Consider the following 26,463-nt stretch of genomic DNA (forward strand, 5'->3'; position numbering starts at 1 on the left):
TTTATTTCTGTTTTGTTTTCTATACAATGTTAAGGCTAAAATATAAGGGACTTGAGGTGTTAACACGAAAATGTGGATGCAGTTAGATTTCAGTAAGCCAATCCTACACCCTTGTCTAGTATGTTTTCGTTGGACGTTGACTTATGACACTTGATATGAAGATTTATCCCCGACTTAGTATATTTCTAGGATTTTGATTGGTTAACGCACGTCGTTACAAAACCCATAGCCCCTGTGTGTGCTAATCCATATACCCGGACGTTGCTACCATATACACCAGGGAACTTCACGCGCGTTTTACTCAGTTCCATGGTTGTTCCTTGTGAAAAATTGAATTTTGTAGAATATCCATGATATCTGTAATTAAGTATTTAATTCACTAACACTTTTATCCTCTTATGCCGATCATTTGCACCATTTCTAGTAAATGCATCACTTGGCTCACACATTGTCAATGAATGGGACTACTGACCTAGCTATTCAAATGACCCACGTTAACGTCATACCGTCTATGACGTAAATCGCACATCATTGAGCGCCAAATTTGACCCATACCAGTTTCTTTGTTTCTGGATTAAAAACGTCTTTTATTTGACTACCTGTAGGCTTCTACCAAAGGTAGTACCCTACACTTAGTTAAAAATATGTCAAATTCCCTAATTTCAATAAAACTTTTTTAAATAATGAAAAAAAAACGTTGCTTTCTCGTTATACTTTATGGTCGAATTTCTCAAAAAATCGTCAGATTTAGACTAAGACAGGGGATAAATTCCTTATCTACGTTCATATTCGTAAAAATCGATATTTTAACACCCTTCAGTAACCTGTACACCCTTTGGCTTCGCCTCAGGGTGTACTTGGATACTTCAGGGTGTTAAATATCCATATCTACGGATATGAACGTAGATATCTCATAGTATAACTGCATGACGGTGTTGTGTATTGTAATGACCTCTTTTTGATCTTGACCTTTGATCAAATAGTCAAAGTTTTTGCTTTTTGGGAATTTTTATGTATGGTTTTTCATATTTAGTTTGTTGTTTTACCAACAAAAGATAACGAGTCGTAATCCATGGGCGATGGCCTCGGACTTTGACCATTCAACTCAAAGTCAATTATTTGATTGAAGAAACCCAAAACCATGTACTTTAATGTTCTTTTTAATGATTCTATTATAACTTATATTCTATATGTACTGATCCATGATTAACCAAGACAAAATTTTAGTGTCTAGTTTTTAAGGTATAATTATCCTAGAGGAGTTTCAATTATAATGTTATCTAACCAATCAGATGTGATGAGATAGATAATGAGACAAATATCCAACAAAGGACTACCTCGTATAACACTGCACGTCGTCATCCAGTCTTCAACGACACTGTATAGTAAGCTATCAAAGGTCCAAAGATTTAAAAATGGGAAACAACTTATTATACAACAGATGTTTATTCTTTATTTTATGTATGCCTTAAATGATAATATATAATTCATATAAAAGGTCAAATTTCTATTTGGGGCTTGGGGACCGAGTAGTCTAAGTAGTCCAACTACTAAACACTAAATTTGTCAGTTTGAATCCCCCATGTGGCTGGTGTGCTCGACTCTAATCATAATTGACTACAGAAGGTCGGTGGTTCCTGGCAATTCGGTTTCCTCCACCAATAAAAACTGACCGCCACGAAATGAGCAATAATGCTGAAATTGGCGTTTAGCGCCAATCAATCAAATTGTTATTTCTAATTATATACACTTTATATATTTTTCAGACCAAATGGAAAAACAAATAATAGACTGGAAAAAAAAAGATGAGATGTTTGTTAATACAAGAGCCAGTGATTACGTCATGGAATGTTTAAAGGACAAGAGTTGTTTGACTTTAACTGCCCCTTCAGGAGTAGGAAAATCTTTTATTGCAAGACACACAGCACTAGTTCTACAGAAAGAAGGATACACAATAATACCAGTGAGAAAACCAGATGATATTCGAAATTATTATCAACCTGGAAAACATACAGTTTTCATTGTAGATGATATTTGTGGAAATTTTACTGCTAATCAACATCAGATTGAAAACTGGAAAGAATTGTTACCTGTGATTAACATAATCATTGCAGACAAATGTTGTAAGATTATTGTATCTTGTAGGTTACAAATCTATAAAGATGATAGGTTTAAAATATTAGTTCCTTTTAAATCATGTGAATGTAATTTAATGTCATTTTGTTTATAAACAAATGTACCATCTAGAGTGAGAAGGGCCTCTTTAATTTTTGCCTTGGAAGTGCTTCTGTTCAATCTACAAGCAATCTGTAGAAAAAAATATTTTGGCAAAAACGTATTCTGGTTTAAACTTGGGTGACATTGATTAGTTATCACAAAATAGTGAATTCTTTCCACTTTTATGCTCTTTAAATCATGGAGAAAAACATGGAGATGTTAACGAATTTTTCAAAAATCCGTTTATTCTCTATCAAAATGAGCTAGAGAATTTGAGAAGGCATGGCGATGAAGGGTACTATAAAATATGCAGTTTAGGTTTATTAGTTCTCTTTAATAATCAACTGAATGAGAAATGGTTCGAGGGTAGAGTGACACATGAGCAACAACATATCATAGAAGACACATGTGGGGCTTGTAGATTGAACAGAAGCACTTCCAAGGAAAAAATTAAAGAGGCCCTTCTCACTCTAGATGGTACATATGTTTATAAACAAAATGGTATTTATAGAACTGTACATGATAAATTGTTTAACTTCCTTGCTCATTACTTTGGTCAGAAAATGATTGAATGTTTAATAGACCATGGCGATAGTGATTTAGTACATGAACGGTTTACTTGGAAGAAATCACCAGATGAAAAAAACAGTAACATAGATTACATTATTGAAATACCTGAGGATTATTTGGAATCATATTTAAAACGGTTTATACAGGACTGGTCAACAGGAATTGTCAGAGTTATATTCATGAACAACAATATGAAAGTGTTGTCAAAGGGGCACCATGGATCAGGTAGTACAGTCCTTGGATGGTGTAAACTTCCCACTCACACCATACACCATTACACCATTCACCATACACCATTACACCATACACCTTGTGCCATTACACCATACACGTTACACCTTTGCACCATACACCTTACACATTACACCATACACCATTCCCCATTCTATCTACACGATCCGAAATTACCCATAATGCAATTAAATTTCAAAGAAAGCGTGCGACTACAAAATTATTTATTTGATTTAAAAAACGAATTTTGATCACAATATTGTAAATTAATGTATAAAATTAAAATCTCCGTGGTCATGCCTATGATGGTTATATAAACAATACAGATTAAATATATATACATGTATTTGTAAATAAAGTACGCATAATGCTTTGCTTGTAATGCAAATTTATCCGCGATCTGCCTATCTATAAATTAAAAACGATATTGGTTACAATGCTATTATTATCGGTTTTAACATGTATCGTAAATCTTATAAACTTGGTTTTCAGATAAAATCGACAAACAATGCCAAAAATGAATACTTCAGGATGACTGGTACATGTACAACATGTACAACAAAATTATTTTAAGCATCAACCAAAACTGACCATATTTGCACTTATAATTATAAAATTGAGAATGGAAATGGGGAGTGTGTCAATCTGTTAATTTATATAGGGTTAAAAAATTTGGAAATATTTTTGCCCTCCTTTTATTAAAAATATTGTCTCGCTACAAAATTTCAGTAATTTTGATACCTCAGGCTGACTCATATAACAAAATTATTTAACTCATCAACCAAAACTGACCATAATATTTTCACTTTATTATATAGATCTATATAGCCACATAGTAAATCAGCAATATTTTGATGTCAGGGTGGATTGTATAATACAAATGACAGCAACAGTGCAATACAATGACAACAAAAATTTGTCCCCATCAATCTAGATTGCCAGCATGTCATCTTTTTATTCAATATATTGTCTCGCAACAAAATTTCAGTAGTTTTGATACCTCAGGTTGACTCGTACAACAAAATTATTTTAACGCATCAACAAAAACTGACCATATTTGCACTTTATTATGTATATCTATAAAGCCACACAGTAAATCAGCAATATCTTGTTGTCAGGATGGATTGTATAACACAAATGACAGCAACAGTGCAATACAATGACAACAAAAATTTGTCCTGAGCAATCTAGATAGCCAGCATGACCTCTTTTATTCAAAATATTGTCTCGCAAGAAAATTTCAGTAGTTTTGATACCTCAGGCTGACTCGTATAACAAAATTATTTTAAAGCATCAACCAAAACTGACCATATTTGCACTTTATCATGTAAATCTATATAGCCGCATAGTAAATCAGCAATATTTTGATGTCAGAATGGATTGTATAATACAAATGACAGCAACATTACAACACAATGACGACAAAAAATATACCCATCAATTTAGATAGCCAGCATGTCCTCTTTTTAATTAAAATATGGTCTCGCAACAATTTTTCAGTAATTTTGATACCTAAGGCTGACTAGTATGACAAAATTATTTAAAAGCATCAACAAAAACTGACCATATTTGCACTTTATTATGTATATCTATATAGCTGCATAGTAAATCAGCAATATTTTGATGTCAGGATGGATTGTATAATACAAATGACAGCAACATTGCAATACAATGGCAACAAAAATTTGCCCCCATCAATCTAGATAGCCAGCATGTCCTCTTTTTATTCAAAATATTGTCTCGTAAGAAAATTTCAGTAGTTTTGATACTTCAGGCTGACTTGTATAACAAAATTATTTTAAAGCATCAACCAAAACTGACCATATTTGCACTTTTAATATTATGTATATCTATATAGCCACATAGTAAAGCAGCTATATTTTATTGTCAGAATGGGTTGCATTATACAAATGACAGCAACATTGCAACACAATGACAACAAAAATTATCCCCATCAATTAAGATTGCCAGCATGTCCTCTTTTTATTCAAAATATTGTATCGCAACAAAATTTCAGTAATTTTGATACCTAAGGCTGACTAGTATAACAAAATTATTTAAACGCATCAACAAAAACTGACCATATTTGCACATTATTATGTATATCTATATAGCCACATAGTAAATCAGCAATATTTTGATGTCAGGATGGATTGTATAATACAAATGACAGCAACATTGCAATACAATGACAACAAAAATTTATTCCCATCAATTTAGATAGCCAGCATGTCCTCTTTTTATTCAAAATATTGTCACGCAACAAAATTTCAGTAGTTTTGATACCTCAGGCTGACTCGTATAACAAAATTATTTAAACGAATCAACCAAAACTGACCATATTTGCATTTTATTATGTAAATCTATATAGCAGCATAGTAAATCAGCAATATTTTGTTGTCAGAATGGATTGCATAATACAAATGACAGCAACATTGCAACACAATGACAACAAAAATTTGTCCCCATCAATCTAGATTGCCAGCATGTCCTCTTTTTATTCAAAATATTGTGTCGCAAGAAAATTTCAGTAGTTTTGATACCTCAGGCTGACTCATTTAACAAAACTATTTTAAAGTATCAACCAAAACTGACCATATTAGCACTTTATTATGTAAATCTATATAGCCGCATAGTAAATCAGCAATATTTTGATGTCAGGATGGATTGTATAATACAAATGACAGCAACATTGCAATACAATGACAACAAAAATTTGTCCCCATCAATCTAGATAGCCAGCATGTCCTCTTTTTATTCAAAATATTGTCTCTTAAGAAAATTTCAGTAGTTTTGATACCTCAGGCTGACTTGTATAACAAAATTATTTTACAGCATCAACCAAAACTGACCATATTTGCACTTTTAATATTATGTATATCTATATAGCCACATAGTAAAGCAGCTATATTTTATTGTCAGAATGGATTGTATAATACAAATGACAGCAACATTGCAACACAATGACAACAAAATTTATCCCCATCAATTTAGATTGCCAGCATGTCCTCTTTTTATTCAAAATATTGTCTCGCAACAAAATTTCAGTAATTTTAATACCTAAGGCTGACTAGTATAACAAAATTATTTAAATGCATCAACAAAAACTGACCATATTTGCACATTATTATGTATATCTATATAGCCACATAGTAAATCAGCAATATTTTGATGTCAGGATGGATTGTATAATACAAATGACAGCAACATTGCAATGCAATGACAACAACAATTTGTTCCCATCAATCTAGATAGCCAGCATGTCCTCTTTTTATTCAAAATATTGTCTCGCAACAAAATTTCAGTAGTTTTGATACCTCAGGCTGACTCGTATAACAAAATTATTTAAACGAATCAACCAAAACTGACCATATTTGCACTTTATTATGTAAATCTATATAGCCACATAGTAAACAACAATATTTTGATGTCAGAATGGATTGCATTATACAAATTAAATGACAGCAACATTGCAACTCAATGACAACAAAAATTTTTCATCATCAATCTAGATAGCCAGCATGTCCTCTTTTTATTAAAAATATTGTCTCGCATGAATATTTTAGTAGTTTTGATACCTCAGGCTGACTTGTATAACAAAATTATTTTAAAGCATCAGCCAAAACTGATCATATTAGCACTTTATTATGTCATGTATGTAAATCTATATACCCGCATAGTAAATCAGCATATAGCTGCAAAGTAAATCAGCAATATTTTGATGTGAGGATGGATTGTATAATACAAATGACAGCAACACTGCAATACAATGACAACAAAAATTTGTCCCCATCAATCTAGATAGCCAGCATGTCCTCTTTTTATTAAAAATATTGTCTCGCAAGAAAATTTCAGTAGTTTTGATACCTCAGGCTGACTCGTATAACAAAACTTTTTTAAAGTATCAAACAAAACTGACCATATTTGCACTTTATTATGTAAATCTATATAGCGGCAGCCGCATAGTAAATCAGCAATATTTTGATGTCAGGATGGATTGTATAATACAAATGACAGCAACATTGCAATACAATGATAACAAAATCTTGTCCGCTTTAATTTAGAGTGCCAGCATTTCATCTCTGTATTCGTTATATAAAACTGTCACTAAAGTCAGTATCAGTATCTGTATTTCCCACTTCCATGACTTCTGAATACACCTTATCGCTATTTGTCCGCCATTACTGGATATCACACAGGTTCCCGTAAAATTTTGACGTCATAAAACAAAATATCTGACGCCACAATGAAAAAGGGATTGTTGTTGACGTCAAAAGTTCAAGCGGCCGGGTCAGCCGGGAATAGCGATTAGGTGTATATGGACGGGTACATCACAGATTCCTTTTGGGCTATTGTGTGATGGGTTGGTCTGCGCATAAATTAGTCGTGCTTGCTGGGGTGTGATGATTTAAACTCAGTAGTTCAGGATGGTTTGTATAATAAAACTATTCCACCTCATCATCCAACAGTGTGACTGACATGACAGATTTCATTTGTACTTTATAATGAAAAGTATGAGAAGTTCTAGCTCTTCTAGGAAAAGTATACTGTTAGTATAATATGTCGGTTGGTTGATTTTGTTGGTGGCTAAATATCAAGTGGCAAATATTTCATTCCGTTTCACATAAGTATATTTTTTCGGACGTTCAAGATATCATTTATAATCCGTAAAGACAAATCTAACTAAATTGACGAGATTGTTCATAATTATACAACACCTTATGTGCAATAACACTGTACAATTTTCCTTTGAACATTTTTTGGAAAACAGAATCGTAAATCCAAGGCAAACATAGGTGAATGACGACAAGATATTTATAAAGAGACTGTCAAAAGTGGGGAACGAAGCAACTTTAAAAATGATGTTGATAACCCGTGATATAAAAATACTGTTCCGATGCGTGGATAACCTTTCTATCCGCCTTCTAGTTTAAATAAAATCCTGTCTTTTATGATAACTGCATGTGATCACAAGTGTGTAATTTTAAAGCCATTGTTTAATGTAAATAAGAATATGAAAAAAAAAGATTTTTTAACATGTGTATATTAACCCTCTTGCTGCCAAAGGGACATTTATGGCTTCTACACACAAATCTTGTTGATTGTGTAGAACGTCAAAGGTCCATGGTAACGTCACAATACTGAGGGGCACTGACAACGTCAAAAGACGGCGCCAAAAGGACGATTTTGGCGGGAATGAAGCAAACTGAATAAAATGCATTATTTGTATACTTAAAACGGATGTCAAAAAATGATACAGGATCATAAGCTTGTTAGTACTATAATGCCAACTTATTTAACGTGTTTTCTAATTATCTAGTTCGTCATTTTCATGTAAAATGTTGCGTACCTTCGAGAAATTTGTTAAACGTTTAAATCATAGAAAAGGTAACTGTTATACTTGATTACGCGAAATATTAATATTAATTCACAATACACGCTTTATTTAAGAGAACTGGAAAATTTCTTTAGGGCTCAAATGCCGTGATTGAATTCTCAGTGAAGATTTTTTTTTGTAAAAGTACACAAATGATACCCGATATACTTGTATTGCCATACGATATTTCAATACATTTTATACCCGTTTCATCATTGAAGCACTAATCTAAAACTATTTATTTTCATTCGAAATGGGGATGTTAAATTAGCAGGTGACCCAATGATTTCTTTTCCTATCTTACATATCATCCTTTCCCAGTGGCAACCTCAATTTTCAGCCATTCATCACAAATCTTTTACTTTGTAGGACCCACTGAGCAACATATTTATTCTACATTAAATTTCAGACGTCCTTAATATTGCATGAAATACTTGCCACTGAACGTTGAGAAGAGAACAATTTATCAATCAACAGATTTTAAAAGATATTTCGTGTATGCCAATTACAGTGTGTACTTCATCATAGAAAATGAAAATGAATTATTATTGATTCAGGTTCACTTGTAGACAATAGAAATTAATTTTAGAGAATTTCTTCCCTCGCTTTTCTGTTTTTTTTTAAATTCGTATTTTCAAACATTTCTCTGAAATTTTGAGCAATAAGTAGTCAACAAAATAATAATAAACATGATTAAAACATAAACAAAATGAATATGGATAATAACGTCTATAAACATTATTTTCTCGCCTACCGAAACAAGGCTTGGAATGAAAATTTTAACTTCTGACACGTTTGATACTTTACAACAAGAAGTAGTTCATAGAATTGGCTGCTCGGAGTTTTTATTTATTTTTATTTGTACACTCATTGTTTTTATTTTTATTTTTATTTGGGGCAGTTGTTTTGTTTATATAATTATTTGAGAGATTTTTTTACGGTATTTATCTATTATAAGAAGGTTTACTAAGCTAATCGGATAACAAAGATAAATATATTTTAGTATTTTAGAGGTGGTTAAGAATCAGTTATGCATTTCACTTGACAAAGATAAAACAAAAGCGCTTATAAAGCTAGTAGCAATGGGTGACCATGGGTATATTATTTTCATTTTTTTGAAAACAAGAAAGATAAAAAAAAACTATATTTCAAGGTTAAAAGTTGTATTGTAAAATAATATTGTATTAAAAACATCATTTATAACAATCTTATAGCAATAGTTTTCATAAAATTACTTTTACATCGCTTTTCATAATTACGGCTACATTGGCGCGGGAAATAGTATGGACGGCGGGAAAGCGCTGTTCTACAGAGAGGCACAAGTTTTGCAACGTCACAGATATGAAACGTCAAGATGCTTTTGGCGCGACAAAGCAAGAAAAAAACTCGGCAGCAAGAGGGTTAAATATATATGACATAGAGTCTAACGAGTAAAGTAATTTGCTTTACTGGGAAAAAAGAACAATAGGATTATTATTATTGTTTATGTTTACAATCCGAAAAATTAAAATAAAATGAACTTCGGTTTCAACCAATGAAATGTCGTACACCATTCATTCACACCATTCCCGATCGCACGTTACACAATCACACCATTCCTCATACACCATTACACCATTCCCCTTACACCATACACCATAGCACCATACACCTTCTACCATTGCACCATATGCCATACACCATTACACCATACACGTTATTTTGGGAAGTTTACACCATCCAAGGGCTGTACATCACTGATAATGGCGTGTTATTATGGTTATACGGATATGGTACAGTGGATTTTACATAATGAAGTGGATGTGGATCAATGTAGAGATGATGCGATTACTGGTCTCTACATTGCAAGTCAGGAAGGACATATTGATATAGTAAAGTTGTTGTTAGAGAGAAATCCTACTATTGATATATGTAACAATGATGGTAGTAGTCCTCTGTACATTGCAAGTCAAAACGGACACACTAATATAGTAAAGTTGTTGTTAGAAAGGAATCCTAATGTTAATTTATGTGGCAATAATGGCTGTAGTCCTCTGTATTAGGCAAGTCAGAATGGACATAATTATATAGTGAATTTGTTGTTAGAAAGGAATCCTAACGTTGATCTATGTAACAAAAATGGCTGTAGTCCACTGAACATGGCAAGTCAGAAAGGACATACTAATATTGTAAAGTTGTTGTTAAAGAGGAATCCTAATGTTAATCTATGTGGCAATAATGAATGTAGTCCTCTGTACATGGCAAGTCAAAATGGACATACTGATATAGTAAAGTTGTTGTTAGAGAGGAATCCTAATGTTCATCTATGTGACATTGATGGCTGTAGCCCTCTGTACATGGCAAGTCAGAATGGACATACTAATATAGTACAGTTGTTGTTAGAGAAGAATCTTAACGTTGATCTGTGTAACAAAAACGGTTGTAGTCCACTGAACATTGCATGTCAGAAAGGACATACTGATATAGTAAAGTTGTTAATAAAGAGGAATGCTAATGTTAATCTATGTGGCAATAATGGCTGTAGTCCTTTGTATAAGGCAAGTCAGAACGAAAATACTGATATAGTAAAGTTGTTGTTAGAGAGGAATCCTAACATTGATGTATGTGACAATGATGGCTGGAGTCCACTGAGACAGGCAAGTGCGAAAGGACATTTTGAAATAGTAAAGTTGCTGTTAGAGAGGAATCCTCATATAGATCTATGTGACAAAAATGGTTGTAGTCCTCTGTACATGGCAAGTCAGCAAGGACATACTAATATAGTAAAGTTGTTGTTAGAGAGAAATCCTAATATTGATATATGTGACAATGATGGCTGTAGTCCTCTTTACATGGCAAGTCGGAAAGGACATACTGATATAGTAAAGTTGTTGCTAGAAGAGAATCCTAACGTTGATCTATGTGACAAAAATAGTTGTAGTCCACTGAACATGGCAAGTCAAAATGGACATACTGATGTAGTAAAGTTGCTGTTAAAGAGGAATCCTAATGTTAATTTATGTGGCAATAATGGCTGTAGTCCTCTATATTGGGCAAGTCAGAATGGACATAAATATATAGTAAATTTGTTGCTAGAAAAGAAAACTAACGTTGATCTATGTAACAAAAACAGTTGTAGTCCACTGAACATGGCAAGTCAAAATGGACATACTGATATAATAAAGTTGTTGTTACAGAGAAATCTTAACGTTGATCTATGTAACAAAAATGGTTGTAGTCCACTGAACATGTCATGTCAGAAAGGACATACTGATATAGTAAAGTTGTTGTTAAAGAGGAATGCTAATGTTAATCCTTGTGGCAATAATGGCTGTAGTCCTCTGTATAAGGCAAGTCAGAATGGAAATACTGATATAGTAAAGTTGTTGTTAAAGAGGAATGCTAACATACATCTATGTGACAATGATTGCTGCAGTCCACTGAGACAGGCAAGTGCGAAAGGGCATTCTGAAATAGTAAAGTTGCTGTTAGAGAAGAGTCCTAATATTGATCTATGTGACAATGATGGCTTGAGTTCTCTGTACATGGCAAGTCAAAACGGACATACTGATATAGTAAAGTTGTTGTTAGAGAGGAATTCTCATATTGATCTATGTGACAAAAATTGCTGGAAGGCACTGAGAAAGGCAAGTAAGAATGGATATACTGATATAGTAAAGTTGTTTTTAGAGAAGAATCCCCATATTGATCTATGTGACAAACATGGCTGTAGTCCACTGTACATAGCAAGTCAGCAAGGAGATACTGATATAGTAAAGTTGTTGTTAGAGAGAAATCCTAATATTGATATATGTGACAATGATGGCTGTAGTCCTCTGTACATAGCAAGTCAGAAAGGACATATTGATATAGTAAAGTTGTTGTTAGAGAGAAATCCTAATATTGATACATGTGACAATGATGGCTGTAGTCCTGTGTACATGGCAAGTCAGCAAGGACATACTGATATAGTCAAGTTGTTGTTAGGGAGAACTCCTAATCTTGATCTATGTGACAATGATGGCTGTAGTCCTTTGTACATGGCAAGTCAGCAAGGATATATTGATATCGTAAGGTTGCTGTTAGAAAGAAATCCTAAAATAGATCTATGTGATAATAAAGGGTGGAGTCCTATGGGCATAGCAAATCAGCAAAGACATACTGATATTGTAAAGATGTTGTTAAAGAAGAAATCATAATTTTGATCTATGTGACAATGATGGTCTTTTCTAATTATTGTTGATTGGTGTTTTGTTTGATATCGTTTATTATTCATTCCATTACGTATGTCTCTAATGTTTTCATGGGTACAAGACACATGCAGCATAGCTTTACTTTACATAAATATTTCTTGATTTTATTACCAAGAACAATAGAGATATATTTGATTTTGATTTGTAATAAAATCATTTAGTTGATGCCAATTAATATAACTGTACATCACTCAGTAAACATTATTATTCTATCATTATTAGTTGTTTTAGTTTCTTCGTTGATTTTCTAAAGTCACAATTCTTTCGTCTTGATTTTATAACCAGGAACAGATGAGACATATTTGATTTTGATGTGCAGTAAAACCATTTCTGTTGATGTCAATGAAGTTAACTGTACCTCACTCAGCAAATATTGTAACGCTATCATTACTGAAATGTTTTAAGTTTCTTCGTTGTTTTCTAACTTCACTTTTCATTCGTCTTGATTTTATCACCAAGAACAAAAGAGACATATTTGATTTTGATGTGCAGTAAAACCTTTCTGGTGATGCCAATTAATATAACTGTAAATACACTAACTTATTGTAACTCTTTCAATATGTTTATGGACTAGTGTAACCTAATCAATTTTTGCCTTACTGTGAATTCATTTATTTTCGTGGATAACAATTTTTATGGGTTGATGCAAACTTGTATTTTCATGAATATTTGACGATTACGTGGTTTTGCCAGAGTGTTCAAATAAACATATTTGAACATTTACATTGTTAATTTTCTATAGCCAGGAAGTCCACGAATATTAGTATCCCATGGATAATAATGAATCCACATTTACATTCTGAAACTTCTTTATTTCACTTAATGTTTTCAGACGTGATTTCAATGTACAATATATTGAACTATTCTATGTTTATGTTTATTGTTATGTTATTTCATTTGTTTTTGGTGTTGGATTGTTATTTAAATGGAGCGTGTGATATGACTCTTTTTTCATATTGTCATTTTACGATTTAATTTTTGTTTTGCTTTCAATGTTAATTTCTGTTTTTCTACTCTACATTTAATACATAATGCTCATATTAATTAAGTTGTTAGATTTTTCCATCATTACTTTTGTTGTTAGATTAATATCTAAATAGAGCGTGTAGTCGGACTCTTTTTCATATTGTCATTTTACAAATATTATGTTTTGCTATCAATTTTGATTTCTGTTTTCCATTCTATATTTTGTACATAATATTCATGTTAATTTAGTTTACAGATTATGCTTGTATAAAGATAGTAATAGTTCCGTCAGTAAAACTACAGTTCGTTAAAATTAATTGTTATATGATATGATGATTAGATTGGCAGAATTAGAGGACTATTGATAATATATAAGTATATTGTTATGTTAAAAGGTCTACGGGTTTTATGTTACTTGTTTATATATATATTATAAAGACTTAAATACAATGTATTTGTCAGAGTAAAGGTCTATCACCAAAAAGTCCTATTCGTGTGATTTAAATTGATGCTTTGGTTAACGATGTTTGCTATTCTTGTTTTTTGACTTTTTGTTAGATATTTGAAGTCCTCTAGTTTTATCCATGTAATGCCATGTACAAACACCTTCTTTTCTTTTCATTATTTTATTTCATATAGTTTAGTTGTTTTTTTTTAATTCAACATTTTATAAAATCCTTGTTTTTTTCTAAATTTTTGAAAGAAAAAAGTGACAATGTTTAATGTGCGAAGATTATTTCCCACCAAATTGCTTATATCTCAAAAATAAGGACACTGTTTTTTTATTTCTTTTTCTGTTTTTTAAGTTCCGTTATTTATATAATATCAATTTATAACTTTTTGCTATAACATGTATAAATCGTGTTATTTTGAATCAGTGTAGCGAACATCCTTTATAACTTAATGCTTTGCTTAAATGTGAAATACTTGCTTTGTAGTTTTTTTTAAGATGACAGCCTAAACCTTTTTGGAATTATGTTACTTTAAAAGTAAATTATTTTTAGTAGTTTCATTTTTTTACAAATGTCCCTTAATGAAAAAAAAATATTAAAACTGGAACTTTGTAGTGCTCGCACATAAGTTTTCATCTTTTTTGCCGACTTTTAAAATTTCGTTGTAATTCCTCTGTAGAACATTCATTGTTTTGAAGATACCCCTGTGTCAAATTTATTTTCAACATCGACAAATTTGTAAAATAGAGGCGAAAGATACAAAAGGGACACTCAAACACTCAGACAAACAACAGTACGGAAAACACAACATAGAAAACTAACAACTGAGAAACATGAACACCACTGGGGGTGATCTCATGTGCTTAGGAAAGATAAGCAGATCCTGTTTCACATGTGGCACCCGTCATGTTGCTTATGTTAGTACAAACCCGGTAATAAGTCGAATTCACATTCGAAAAAAGGGGACGGGATTGTAGTTTGGAACACATCCGCTATCATCTGTGAAACGGATATTCCATAATTCCTGTTACCTTCAAACTGGTATATTCATTAAGAATAGAGAAGGAATAGAGAAAAATAAAATCTAAAAATTCAAAGAATGAAGAAATAAAGAAGTTTTATGTATTGAAGATAAAAGATTTTTACAATTTTCAGTAAAAATATAAACTAATAACTACTATTATTTACTGTTATGCATGATATGTACAGATTGTTACTATTTTGTACTGTTATGAATGATGTATACTGATTGTTACTATCGTGTTTTGTTATGAAAGATATATACTGATTGTTACTATTGTGTATTGTTATGTAAAATATATACTGATTGTTACTATCGTGTCTTGCTATGAATGATATACACTGATTGTAACTATTGTGCATTGTTATGTAAAATATATACTGATTGTTACTATTGTGCATTGTTATGTAAATTATATACTGATTATTACCATCGTGTTTTGCTATGAATGATATACACTGATCGTTACTATTGTGTATTGTTAAGAATGATATATATTGATTGTTACTATTTTATATTGTTATGTATGATATACACTGATTGTTACTATTGTGTATTGTTAAGAACGATATATACTGATTGTTACTATTTTATATTGTAATGTACGATATACACTGATTGTAACTATTGTGTATTATTATGAATGATATATATTGATTGTTACTATTGTGAATTTTTATGTAAAATATATACTGAGTGTTATTATTGTGTATTGTTATGAATGATATATACTGATTGTTAATATCGTGTACTGTTATGTATAATATATACGGATTGTTACTATCGTGTATTGTTATGAATGATATACTCGGATTGTTACTATTGGGTATTGTTATGAATGGTATATATTGATTGTTACTATTGTGTATTGTTATGTAAAATATATATTGAGTGTTATTATTGTGTATTGTTATGAATTATATTTACTAATATTTAATATCGTGTATTGTTATGAGTGATATATATTGATTGTTACGATTGTATATTGTTATGTAAAATATAAACTGATTGTTACTATTATGTATTGTTATAAATGATATATACTGATTTTTACTATTTTGTTTTGTTATAAATGGTTAACACTGATTGTTACTATTGTGTATTGTTATACATGTTATACACTGATTGTTATAATTGTGTATTGTCATAAATGATATATACTGATTGTTACTATTTTATATTGTTATGTATGATATACACTATAAAAAACATGTTTAACCCCGCCGCATTTTTGCGCCTGTCCCAAGTCAGGAGCCTCTGGCCTTCGTTAGTCTTGTATCATTTTTGATTTTAGTTTCTTGTGTATAATTTGGAGTTAAGTATGACGTCCATTATCACTGAACTAGTATACATATTTGTTTATGGGCCAGCTGAAGGACGCCTCCGGGTGCGGGAGTTTCTTGCTGCATTGAAGACCCATTGGTGGCCTTCGGCTGTTGTCTGCTCTATGGTCGGGTTGTTGTCTCTTTGACACATTGTTATGAATGATATATACTGATTGTTACTATTCCGTATTGTGATGAATGATAATACTGATTGTTACTATTGTGTATTGTTATAAATGATATATACTGATTATTACTAGTGTGTATGGTTATGAATGATACATACTGATTTTTACGTTTGTGTATTGTTATGCATGATATATACTGAATTTTACTATCGTGTATTGCTATGAATGATATATACTGATTGTTACTATTTAGTTTTATGTAAAATATATACTGATTGTTACTATTATGTATTGTGATGAATGATATATTTTTTATATTTGTAATCGGAAATAATTTATGTACTAAATTTGTATCAGAAAAATAAAAATGATTACTATAAAATTATTTATTAGTGATATATTGATATTTTTGTGTATGATTATTATCTTTCTTAGATAAATTTATATTTATCTTTATTCTAAAAGTTCAAGATATTCAAATTATTTGGATGTTTTAGATTTCAGATAAATTTTTAAGAAGTAGTTAGAAATCCTAATGTTTGTATCCCTAGAGATTTTATGTCGCAAATAGTGGAATTAAAAAAGAAAAAGTCCAACATTTTTTTAAAGAAGGACTAAATCTGATTAGGCAGTCATTTATCTCATGATTGTCAGGTAGAACATTATGAAAAAGAAGTTCTTTAAAAAAGAAAAATGCTATGTGAAACTTAAGCATTGTTAAGATGACGATTTAGATAAAGGTTTAGGAACCACAAACTAACATAATGGTTACCTTGGCAACAACTGTATTGTTTTCATGGATTGTACATATATATTTATTTGAAAGTTGAAATAATAAATGTATACAATGTTACATGTGTTTGTTGTGATTTATTTGAAGATATCTACCACAGCCGGGCCCAACATTGAACACCATCCAGTAATTTCAAGTGAGTCAAAATCAAAATGAGCAGATGTTGTATGATTGACAACGAGACAATTATCCACCATGTTTGCAACTGTAGATATAAAAAGTAAGAAGATGTGGAATGCTTGCCAATGAGACTATTCTCAACTTTATACCAATTGATATAGATGTTCGTAACTGTATGTCAATTAGAGAGGATACGTTTTACCACAAAAGACCAAATTACATAAATATAAATATGCACATAAGGAGATGTGGTATGATTGCCAATGAGACCACTATCTACCAAAGTTCAAAAGAAGTTTATATAAGCAATTATGGACAACTTTAAGGCCTTCAGCATTGAGAAAACCCATGCTGTAAAGTCACCGATAAGCGCCCTGACATGAAAAATACGAAACAATGCAATTACGAATACTAACGGCCTAATTAATAACAAAACAATTTACGAAATACAAAATGACAGACAAGAACCAACGACAACCACTAGATGTTCGCAACTGTATGTCAGTAAGACAAGAAGAATCTGCTATACAATCAATTTCTTTTATTTTCTGAATAAAATACAATGCCGTATTGGAAGAGAAGACTTTGATTGGACAAATATCTTTTTTTTTTTAAATGGTTTAAAAAAATAGCTTCCCTTCATTCGGCGCTATTTCTACGATTTTTTGTGATTACGCTATGTCTCCATTCCTGCAATCCTCGATGTGTCCTGAACTATGGTTAGATTAACTAAAAGTTACTATGAGGCCTTCAACAATGAGAAAACCCCTAACCGTAAAGTAATTCATAAAAGGGTCCGGCATATGATTCGACATAAAACACAAGAAGCATATCAGATAGTGTCATCTTTGGTTGATTTGTTAATTTTTGAAAAAGACCATTTCAAATAGTGTCATTTTTTGTTGATTTTTTTTATATGTTAAATTTACCATTTCAGATAGTGCCATTTTGGTTGATTTATTCATTTTCTAATACGACAATTTCAGATAGTGTCATCCTAACTATCAAACTGCCTGTCGATACTTTTATTCTGGCATTGCACTTATCATGTCTTTTTTTGACTGTCCATTGCGTTAAAACATTAAATCCCTATGCTGTGTTTTAGTTATTTTTAGTCTCTAATGCATGATTTTTTTATTATTAATTGTTTTTGGCTTTTAACTAGCTTTCAGTAACTGCGAGTAGTCTCAAATCATACTTTCCTGTTGATTTGGCCAGTTGACACAATTTGTAATGCATTTTTGTTATTCAACATGTTCAATGTTTACCTATTTTGTGTTATATCTCGTCTCACTATTTTTAATATGTACCACCCTCATAAGTATTTAGTATGACGATAAATTTTCACTTTTTGTTCTCGTTCTATAAACAACAAATATATTTATTTTGTAAACAATATTTTTGTACTCCTAACAACAACAGTATTATATCTAAATTTACCTGTGTATGTTGTTTTATTTAACGCCATTGTGTGCACGATTATAGTTGTCTTTTTGACATGGTTTAACATCTCCCCCTTTTTTATTTAATAATGCTGTTATATTGTGTTTATTCGTTCATCGTATGTTTATTTGTTTTTGTTAATATGTCTTTTTGATTGAGTTAAGCCATTTCAATTGATATTTTATAGTTTGTCTTTCTATGTTGTAATGTTACAATACTATTTTTGGTTAGAGTGAAGGTTGGAGCCTGTTAAAACGTTTCAACCCGCTGCATTTGTTTGCACCTATCCTAAGTCAGGAACCTGATGTTTAGTAAAAAGTAAAATAACAAAAATACCGAACTCGGAGGAAAATCCAAAACGGAAAGTCCGTAATCAAACGGCAAAATCAAAAGCTTAAACACATCAAACGAATGGATAACAACTGTCATATTCCTGACTTTGTACATGCATTTTCTTATGTAGAAAATGGTGAATTAAACCTGATTTTATAGCTAGCTAAACCTCTCACTTGTACAATGTATGACAGTCGCATAAAATTCCAATATATTGACAACGATGGTAAAAATGTCAAAAATAGGGGTACAGCAGTTAACATTGTGTTATAGTCTTAATCACTATCAAAACAAACAAATATGTAACAAAGAAACACAAAAAGGCATATAGACAAAGCACATTAGCAAAAATGAAAGACAAGAATACAAAAATTTACCATAGCACAATAACACAATGGGATATATAAGTACAGAGCCACGTCAAATGGATATCACAAAAAATAGACTAAACAGTATAAGTAATATCCATAAAGACAAAGAAAAGAATACTATAACACGTTATTTATATGATAAACAACGTCAGTACCCAGAATCTATACTTCAAGACCATTGTGTATTATTTGTGAAGTTGATACGGAATATTTATCAACAAGGTCTTGGTATTAGTATCTTCCGATGAACTTTTTTAGAAAAAGGACGAGACGTTCTTCGACATACCCCTGGTTCATCAACTTCCTTCTCAGACACTGGAGACGTTTTACAAAGTCTAAGTAGCAGCTGCAAGCTCTTGAATACGGAAACAGTTGGGAAATATATATCCCTTATGCAGGTGAAGTTGGTATATTGCTACTAAGGTGGGGGCAATTGATTATTTCAAAATTAAAATCGTCTCGTTTGTCATAGATTCTGATACTGAGATGATCGCGTTTGTCAAATTCGAGGTATAAGTCTAAAAATGAGGCGGAGGAAGCCGTGTCTGTTGTTTCTTTAGATTCTAGTTCTGGGGGATATATTAATGGAACCCAATCAGAAAGGTTAGGATTGTTAATGAAAAGAACATCATTAATATACATGATATATCTGAATGTGAAATTAAATAATCTGGCTTCTTTGATCTTCTTGTTTTTGACAAGTGTCTGAAGGAACTACGACTCATATGAAGGAGAGGCGCACAGTTCGTTCCCATAGGAATGCCGAAAATTTGTTGAAAAATTCTACCTCCAAATTCAACAAATATGATGCCAATAAGAAACTCCAGTATACTGATCACTTGTTCTATTAACAAAATATGCCAAATGGTATCCCAAAGTAATAAATTTATAGCGTATGCTACCATTTTTATGTTGAAAAGCATTGTGGATTATTTCTTTTAGACGATTTTTCAATTTCACATGGGGAATGGTGGTATACAGGGTTGAAAAATCAAAAGTTTTGATAGAACTAATTTCAGAAAAAGATCGAGATTTTAAATTATCCAGAAGTTCTTTTGAGTTTTTTTAGAATCCATATAATGTTAATACCACTACGCAAGTAAACAGTTTCACAGTATTTCTGAAGACCCTCTTTCACTGCGGATAGACTTTTTGTCAATTTAATGGACATTTCTTTAGTCGAACATGCAGATGAGCCGGCAATGTACCGTTGTTTGTACGGAATTTTGTGAAGCTTAGGTAACCAATACAAACAAGGTAAGTCCTACGATTTGCTGTTCAATGTAATGTTCATTGAAGCCATGAAGGACTTATGATTCGCCAAAATCTCAACCTTGTCATATGATATGTTTTTGCATGTGGGATTACTTTAGTGCTCTTTTATTACTAAATCTTTTACAAGACACTCGTAGTAGAACGATTTACATACAAAAACAATATTATGTGAAGCTTTGTCCGCAGGAACAACAACATACTTATCGTAAAGAGATGATCGACATTTCACAGCCTCTTTGTCTCTGAAAACGGACTTTGGTCGATCATTCACAGAGTTTTTCAACTTATAAATGCAACGTTTTATCAGAGACCTGATTGTTTTAACCCATTCTGACAATGTGTCTAGTTCAACTTCTTCTCGTTAGCCCATGCTCTTGCGTAGTCCTCAATGGAATCCATAATTATTTTGAAGTTATGGTTTCAATTGATGTGTTGGGGTTCTCTAAACTTCGGACCATGAGATATTACCTTTCGCAGATGTTCATGTTGAATTATGTTTAGAGGGTCTGTAAATATAAGGCGAGTGGGAACAGTCACATGTCAGAGGGTTGTTTAGGTATTGTTCTAAATCAAGGTCCTGCAATGCTTGTTTATAGTTAAATACTTTGGGTGCAATGGTTTTGGTGTAACTGTAGGATACAATAGAAATAGACTAAATTGTCGTTTGTTGTTGTGGTTCATAAGTGTTTCTCGTTTCACGTTTTTTTTAAATAGATTAGACCGTTGTATTTTTCTGTTTCAATTATTTTACGCTAGTCATTTCGGGACCCTTTATATCTTGCTGTTCGGTGTGAGCCAAGGATCCGTGATGAAGGCCGTACTTTGACCTAAAATTGTTTACTTTTTACACAGTTGTCTCATTGGCACTCATACTACATTTTCTTATTTTCATATTTGGTTGATTTATTAATTTGTTAAAAGGACCATTTCAGATAGTGTAATTATTTGTTGATTTGTTCATTTTTCAAAAGGACCATTTCAGATAGTGTGATATTTGGTTGATTTATTAATTTCTTTGGTTTTAATTTTTAGTTTGCTAAAAGGACCATTTCAGAAAGTGTCAGCTTTTGTTGATTTGTTCAATTATTAAAAGGACCATTTCAGATAGAGTTATATTTTGTTAATTTGTTACGTTGTTAAAACAACCATTTCAGAAAGTCTTATTGTTAGTTGTTTTATTAATTTGTTAACAGGACAATTTCAGATATTGTCATGTTTGGTTGATTTCTTAATTTATTAAAAGTACCGTTTCAGATAGTATCATCTTTGGAAAAGGAGGGTTTTTAACAATATTTCTTGGAAATACATGGCAAATTGGTACATATCATTCATCATTTATCCGAATTACCGCTGTACGCAGCCTTTGCAATTACAACATTCAGTTATAATCTGACAAAATCTGCTATGATAGAAGAGTGCATGAAATCTAATTCGGCTTATTATATGATGAATCTTTCTTCAGAATTTCCATTTCCTTACACAATATTGAGCCATGGTTATTTGTACCTTTTCAAAACTTGTAGCCAAAGGTCAAGGTCAAACACCCAACTAAAATTGGGACATTTCGGTTCATGATACTTACTACAGTCACAGATAGAACCTAATTGATTTTGAGATCTTGGCGTAAAAGGTTAAGGTCGAAACAGCTATTGATCAATTTCAAATTGGCTGTGCTGGTTTCCGGACGATATATTTTGAACCATGTCTAAAGTAAACTAAATGTGGCTTGATAATGTGCCATCGCATGACGAAGACTGATTTATGTTTTGACCATACGGTCTACAATCACAACAGGTCAAGGTTTCCGAAGCAGTTATGGCAATAGTTGTTCCAGTAATAATTAACATTGGGGTAAACAGGTCCATAATGACTTTAAATTTATTTAGCCAAATGTTCAAAGGAACAATTGATATACTGAATTGGGACATTTTAGATTCAGAATGATATGTTTTGATTCATATGTCTTACCCCCAAATTAAAATTTTTAATAATTTTGGGGGCAATATGTGAAAGGCTAAGATCAGAAAACCTTTTAGATAGACTGACATTTAAGGAAATATGTCGTTTGGGACATTAAATTTTTTTAGCCATAACCATGAAAAATCAGACCTTAACTGATCAGTTATCAACTCAATTGTACTTTTGGTAATGCGTGGTCCATGTATGAAAGTTTGTCAGTTGTGATGTTCGGATTTTTGAATAAGCAAATAAACAGCAATACGCACAGTATATCTCAAATTAAAAGAAGTTCGAGAACTATGTTAGAAAAGGTAACAGAAGAAACTAAGCAAAATGACATTGTTTAACACAAATTTACAAAGTACTACTAGCAGTTACTGACCTGCAAGCTCCAGGCCTCTATTAAACTGAACAAAAAATTATTTCTTCATCATATGAACAGTACTATAAGTAGGGTTTCGAATGAACTAATCGCCGTTTGAGTTATTCTCCTTTTTCGCCATTTTGGAAAGATAAACTGTTGATTTTCTTATTTTACTAACTAAATTGAAACAAGTAATACACATACGATTTAGACTTCCTTACTAGATCGTAGTTATGACTAAATTAAAAGAAATAAAAATTGTTCAAAAGACCATTTTTTTTTCTAAAATCAAGCGGTCAGAATAGAAAGTTGAATTCGGCTGATTTATTAAGGAATTTGTGCACCTACATCTCAAACATGGCGTTAAAAGGGATGTTACTCTAAAGGGAAAATCGGCAGATATTTTTACATTAACAGAATTTTTGTAATCGTGTGTCCACAGACTTGTTCTTTATCGATCTGATATTAAAAATTGAATGACGAATAAATTGGTGCAAAGAAAGTCCTCAGTAACAAGGCTGGTTTTCAATCTATTTTCTGTCAAAGTTTTCTTTAGCGGGAAATTATTATTGATGTCTACAGTGACGTCGTGAGAACCTACAATGTTAAAATTGGACCTCGTTTGATTAATCGAGTGTAAAATCGTATTGTTCTAGTGAACATAACGCTGTACGATTAACCTTGGCTAAGGTACCATATTGGATTGGAAATTGTACCGTGTATACGCACCTTTAGTAAAGCACATATTAAAGTGTAATCAATTGAAAGCGAAATACATTTACTAATGTTCAAGGGCTCCATCCCCTCCTCCAAAACAATATCGATCGCTAATTCGTGAAATGAATGTATCAACAGTGAAAGAAAGTTACTGTCAGCTTTCTATAGTCATTTCATCAGGTATATACATGTAATTTCATCTTTACCACAAATATCACGTTTGTACGGTTTATCTCTTATATGATTTCTTTATGGTCTATTCAAAGAACTGTTATGATAAAATTTACCACAATTTAAAATCCTTTACCAGAATCATCACGTTTGTACGGTTTATCTCCAATACGATTTTTCAAGGGTCTATAGAAAGAAAAAATCCTTTATCACATACCTCACATTTGTACGGTTTATCACCAATATGATTTTGTAAGGGTCTATACAAAGAACTCTGGTGGCAAAATCGTTCACCATGTTGTGGTTAAATTCATTACCACAAACCTCACATTTGTACGGTTAATCTCCAATATAATTTATCGGGGGTCTATACAAAGAACTGTTGTGGTAAAATCTTTTACCATGTTGTTATAAAATTCTTTACCACATACCTTATATTTGTACGATTTATCTGTAATATGATTTATCAGGGGTCTATACAAAGAACTGTTGTGGTAAAATCCTGTACCACATACATCACACACGTAAGGTTAATTACCATTATGCGTTCTCATAGGTCTGTGGTACTTACCAGTGCAAGTCAAGCCGTTCCTGCATACATATCATTTGTTAGGTTAATCACCAGTATTCGTTTCTTATGGGTCTGTGGTAGTTACCAATGTAAGTGACGCCTTTCCTGTATACGTCACATTTGTATCGTTTGGTCAAGGTTTGATTCATTCAATTACCCTGTTTTCCTTGCATTTAGTAAGTAAATCTTCTGCTATTTTGGACGTCACGAAAATAAAAAAAAACAGTATTTTTTTTCAAATTGACACAAATTAATTCTTATTAAAAGTAGGATCAGGGTCGGATGAGGCCTTAACAAACAAAAGTATTCAAAGAAGATTATAGATACGTACAAGCCTTAAACTGGCAATCTGCTATTTACAACCAAAGAACAAAAAACCGTGAAAAGGTTTTGGAAAGCTTGCTAGACTTCCGTATTTTCCAATCGCAATTATTCTCATTTAGGCCTTCAGTTGGAAAACATATAGATACAAACTTCAGACATGAAAAATGTATGGATTGTTTTGTTTTCAATGTGTACAGAAATCATCAAAGTGTCAGCTTGATATTCGAAAAATATTGTAAAAACTACAGGAGACCACGGAAAAAAAATATCCTGAGACCTTCCTGGTATTTCAATGTCAATAAAATTTGGCTCGTACTTAAACTTGGGACAGACATATATCAAATAAAAAAAAATTCTTAACTGAATAATAATGATAAGGTTAAGGTGATATTAACCCTGCCAGACAGACATGTTCAGCTTACAATCATTCAATACACAAAATAAAGTTGCCCCATTGCCTAATGTACCTGATGCACTGGCAAAACCATGAAAAATTAGCATTCACCAATGAACCATAAAAATGAAATCAAAGTCAGGTGAACCCTGCCATACAGACATGTACAACTAACAATAATAACAAACACCAAAAACAATCGATTTTTGCTTAAAATATCGAATAAACTTACAAAACCATGAAAACCTAACATTGACCAATGAACCATGAAATAAAAATCAAGATCATGTAACAGACATATACATCTTAAAATCATTTCTTACACCAGATAAAGTATCCTTATTGCTTATAGTACCTGAAAAATAGACCAAACCACAAACACTTAAAATTGTTCAATAAACCATGATATAAAGGTCATGGTCAGAAAAAAACCTGACAGTCGGACATGTACATCTTACAACCATTCACCAAATAATGTTGACATTTTGCTTATAGTATCTGAGATATGGACTTGACCATCACATTTTAACCTTCAACACTGATCCGTGTAATTAGGTTGAGGTCAGGTGAACCCTGTCTGGTGGACATGTAGGTGTTGCAAGGAACTCAAATACCAAATATAAGTATCCTATTATTTACAACAAGTGAGAAATTAACATAAAAAAAAACTAATTTTTTTTCAACCAATCGCTGAACCATTACACAGGTCAGGAATAACCACCAATTGGTGGATTATACCTCAATTGACGTATAATCCACCAATTGACACATAATGGTATAGACCAATTGACGTATAATCCTTTGTTTTTCAAAGCAAATTATTAAACCAAGATGGAGCATTGTTTTCTTAAAACCATATTATTGTATGAAAACATGTCAAACATTCCTAGTTTAGTATAGTGACATAACATATTGCATTTAATCAATAATTGTATTTGCAGTTTCTTCTATTGTTATCTTGTCAATTCTTGATTGGCAAATTTACCACTAATCACCTGTCAATTGACATCAATACTGTCTGCAGTCATGTGATTATGAGTATAACTCCACAGGTGAATGGAGCTCTTTGTTAATACTTGACTTTCATTATTAAAAGTCAATCATGGTCA

General features: G+C 31.9%; 2 protein-coding genes across 8 annotated transcripts in view; both read left to right on the forward strand.

The window, feature by feature from the left end:
• LOC127721327 (ankyrin-3-like) overlaps positions 1-26,463 on the forward strand; it is a 262,076-nt gene that overhangs the window by 206,062 nt on the left and 29,551 nt on the right. The window lies entirely within an intron of this gene.
• Positions 10,138-26,447, forward strand: LOC127722269 (ankyrin-3-like). Its single transcript, XM_052229162.1, has 4 exons — positions 10,138-10,318; positions 10,481-12,421; positions 24,775-24,861; positions 26,407-26,447. The coding sequence occupies exons 1-4, from the start codon at positions 10,138-10,140 to the stop codon at positions 26,445-26,447; spliced, it is 2,250 nt and encodes a 749-aa protein (XP_052085122.1).

The sequence above is a fragment of the Mytilus californianus genome, unplaced genomic scaffold, assembly GCF_021869535.1.
Source record: "Mytilus californianus isolate M0D057914Y unplaced genomic scaffold, xbMytCali1.0.p SCAF_12, whole genome shotgun sequence".
NCBI classification, from domain to species: domain Eukaryota; kingdom Metazoa; phylum Mollusca; class Bivalvia; order Mytilida; family Mytilidae; genus Mytilus; species Mytilus californianus.

Bases quoted from the DNA above. Each gene is read 5' to 3' on its own strand.
- LOC127722269 (XM_052229162.1), top strand. From the start codon at position 10,138: ATGGCGTGTTATTATGGTTATACGGATATGGTACAGTGGATTTTACAT. The intron at 12,422-24,774 runs GTCAGCAAGGAT...CGTTTGGTCAAG, and splicing joins TAGTCCTTTGTACATGGCAA to GTTTGATTCATTCAATTACC. The intron at 24,862-26,406 runs GTATTTTTTTTC...ATAACTCCACAG, and splicing joins CACGAAAATAAAAAAAAACA to GTGAATGGAGCTCTTTGTTA.